The sequence below is a fragment of the Thamnophis elegans genome, chromosome 1 (genome assembly GCF_009769535.1).
Source record: "Thamnophis elegans isolate rThaEle1 chromosome 1, rThaEle1.pri, whole genome shotgun sequence".
Taxonomy (NCBI): domain Eukaryota; kingdom Metazoa; phylum Chordata; class Lepidosauria; order Squamata; family Colubridae; genus Thamnophis; species Thamnophis elegans.
The window spans coordinates 132,922,615-132,925,486 of record NC_045541.1 but is presented as its reverse complement, the minus strand read 5'-3'; the positions used below and the strand labels follow the sequence as shown (position 1 = coordinate 132,925,486).

At 41.4% G+C, this 2,872-nt stretch overlaps 1 protein-coding gene across 1 annotated transcript in view; it reads left to right on the top strand.

The window, feature by feature from the left end:
• The first annotated feature begins 1,920 nt into the window (after positions 1 to 1,920).
• The window catches only part of POMT2 (protein O-mannosyltransferase 2), a 30,158-nt gene continuing 29,206 nt past the window's right edge, over positions 1,921 to 2,872 (top strand). Inside the window, exon 1 of the mRNA XM_032232136.1 lies at positions 1,921 to 2,218. Coding sequence (XP_032088027.1) covers positions 2,019 to 2,218 — 200 coding nt within the window. The 5' untranslated portion in view covers positions 1,921 to 2,018. The remainder of the gene's footprint in view (positions 2,219 to 2,872) is intronic.

Here is a 2,872-nt window from a genome sequence, read left to right as displayed (position 1 = left end):
TGGCCTCGGCCGCCTCACGTTCCGCGTTGTAATATTAATTTTAGCTAGCAACGGACTCAATGAATTACGCCATTCCGGCGAGTTGTTGGGATTGTGGGAGTTGTAGTTTAATCTCTTCCCCAGTTTTTCTCCGTAATTTTGAAGAGCAACATGAATACTGTAATATGCCAGGACCTTTTTAATAGCTTTATTTATCTGTTCAATTTCTAAGGCCACCCGTCTTAGTCAATGACTCATATGCTTTGGACAGAAGCATTATGTATTTTGGTACAGTATAGCTTAAATTAGTGAATATATTATTCAGAAAGTAAATATGTTATCTATTGGGAGTGAATGCAACTTTGTTCATTAGGTCCACTGTAATTGCAGTGCTTTTATTTTTCTTGATTCTTTCCAGTGTTATTTTTATCAATGTTTTTCACTATTAAGAAATGCACTTGATTTCATTACACAGAATAAAGCTTGAGAGTCTTATAGAAAAAACTGGCTGATTTTGCTTTGCTTCTTGGGATTGAGATGGGCAAAGGCTCCTAATCCGTAGATATTTCAAGCAATAGCTATATCCTTGTGAAATTATAATTATGTTATTAGATTTCTTTCATATGGCAGTAGACTCAAAAGAAACAGTTAAGAGATTTGAAGGCGTTTGCAAGCACTTTTTCAGGCTAACATTTTATTATTTCAGATTGCTAGCATATCTGAAAAAGTGCTTCCAGAATCCTGATTTTGGCCTACATTTAACTAGGGTTAACGACATCGACTAATATTTACTAAACCACCACCACCACCACCACCACCACTACTGCTACCTCCTAAAGTTAAAGGTAACGGTTCCTCTCACACATATGTGCTAGTCATTCCCGACTCTAGGGGGTGGTGCTCATCACCGTTTCAAAGCTGAAGAGCCAGCGCTATCCGAAGATGTCTCTGTGGTCATCTGGCCAACATGACTAAATGCCGAAGGCGCATGGAACACTCTTATCTTCTCACCAAAGGTGGTCCCTATTTCTCTACTTGCACTTTTACATGCTTTCAAACTGCTAGGTTGGCAGAAGCTAGGACAAGTAACAGGAGATCACTCCGTTATGCGGTGCTAGGGATTTGAACTGCTGACCTTTCTGATCAACAAGCTCAGTGTCTTAGCCACTCAGCCACGTGTCCCAGACTACTACCTCCTACAATGATTTAAAGGACAAAAGTAAAAAAAAGAATTGGCCAAGCATCCAGGAATATTCAAGTAAGTGGCCTGAAAAAATTCCAATTAAACTAGGTTGCCAGATGTTTGTTGTGTGTTGAAACTATGAAGACACTATACTCTAATAATGAAAAACATTGTGCATTGTATATTTTGGATATTGACTCTAAGTTTCAAGTTACATTTAGGTGATACTTAATCCAACTGATCTCTTACCCAAATGACAGCACATAAAATCTTGGCATGGCCCTTCACATCTTCCTGGTTATATGAAGTGAGCACATTACTTTTATAAGAGGATTTTTAAAAATGAAAGTCCCATCAAACTAAATTGTGATTAAAAGCAAGCTTAGGCCAAGCCATTTCACTAAATACAAAGTGTCAAGCAAGATCTAAATTACAATTCCTCCTCTAACGGACATACAAAAATGGTTAGTGCCTTATTTTTTTGCACTTGGAGTGCTCAGAGATGTAGCAGCCAGAAAAAGATGTCACTGGCCCACTTTGAGGAAGAGATACGCAAAAGGAGGTTTTGTTCAGTTCAACAAAATTAAGGCACTAGACTACGATCCTAATAATATAAAGGAGCCAGCTCATTGACGCTGATGGGAATGAGTTCTGAGGCTTAACTTCATAACCATATTTCAAGAACTACATTTCCCACAATGCTGTAAAAAGTCAGGTTTTTTTTTTTGTTTCCCTCACGTGGATGCAAATATCCGACCCTTTTGCCCAACATGCCTCTCGAAGTGGACTCTTCTTCCCGTGATGCGCTGCGCCCGGTTAAGGGAGCCGACAGGAGGCGCCTCCCATCAGGGCGCGAATGCCACAAGCCACGAACAAGAATTGCCCGGCCGTGCTGGGCCTCCGGCAGCGAAAAACACTCAGACTGGCGAGTGTTCCTGTCTTGGCTCCCTCCGCCCGCGCGACGAGTCCAAGGCGGTTCTGGAGCCCCCTCGCCTTCGTCACTTTCCTTAGCTTTGCTACGCGCTTCTACCGGCTGCGGGAGCCGCCGCACATCTGGTATTGGGTTGCGGGATGCCATGGCGACGGGGGCGGGGCTTTGATTTAGAGGCGGGATTTGTCGGTGGAAGAGTGTATTTTTTAAAAAAACTTCTGCATTAGAGCTCACTTCAGATAGAAGAGTGGTTGTTTCCAGGTGACTCCTGCAGTCACTTGTTAGTTAACCTGCCTTGGGGTCGCTTGCCCTGAAAGGCAGAATAAAAGCAAAAGTCACATTTTTGGTCTCTTCTCTCCACCATCTCTTGCATTTCTGTCCTCCAAACAACCTTATGAGTTGAGTTGGGTTAGGTTCGACTTGAGTAATTAGTCCAAAGGTAGCTTTTGGTTTAATCTGGCTGTAAGCCCCAATACGTGGCATAATGTAGAGGGAACAGCCAACCTAGAATGGATGAAATACAAGAATCTGATCTGGTTAAATAAAATTCTAACATATCAAGGTTCAGAACAGCATTTTTGACACAAAGAAATGACCAAGCTCCTTGCACTTCTGCTTATCTGTCAATATTGTACATTTTAAGACACATTGTTGCACTCTTGAAAACATCACAAAAGAAAATATGAAAGTACAGAGACATTGAACTGAATTTGTTTCAGTAAACAAACATTTGTAGCAGTGGTCAAGCATTGGCTTTGGAGTAAAAGAAGTGCTCATCT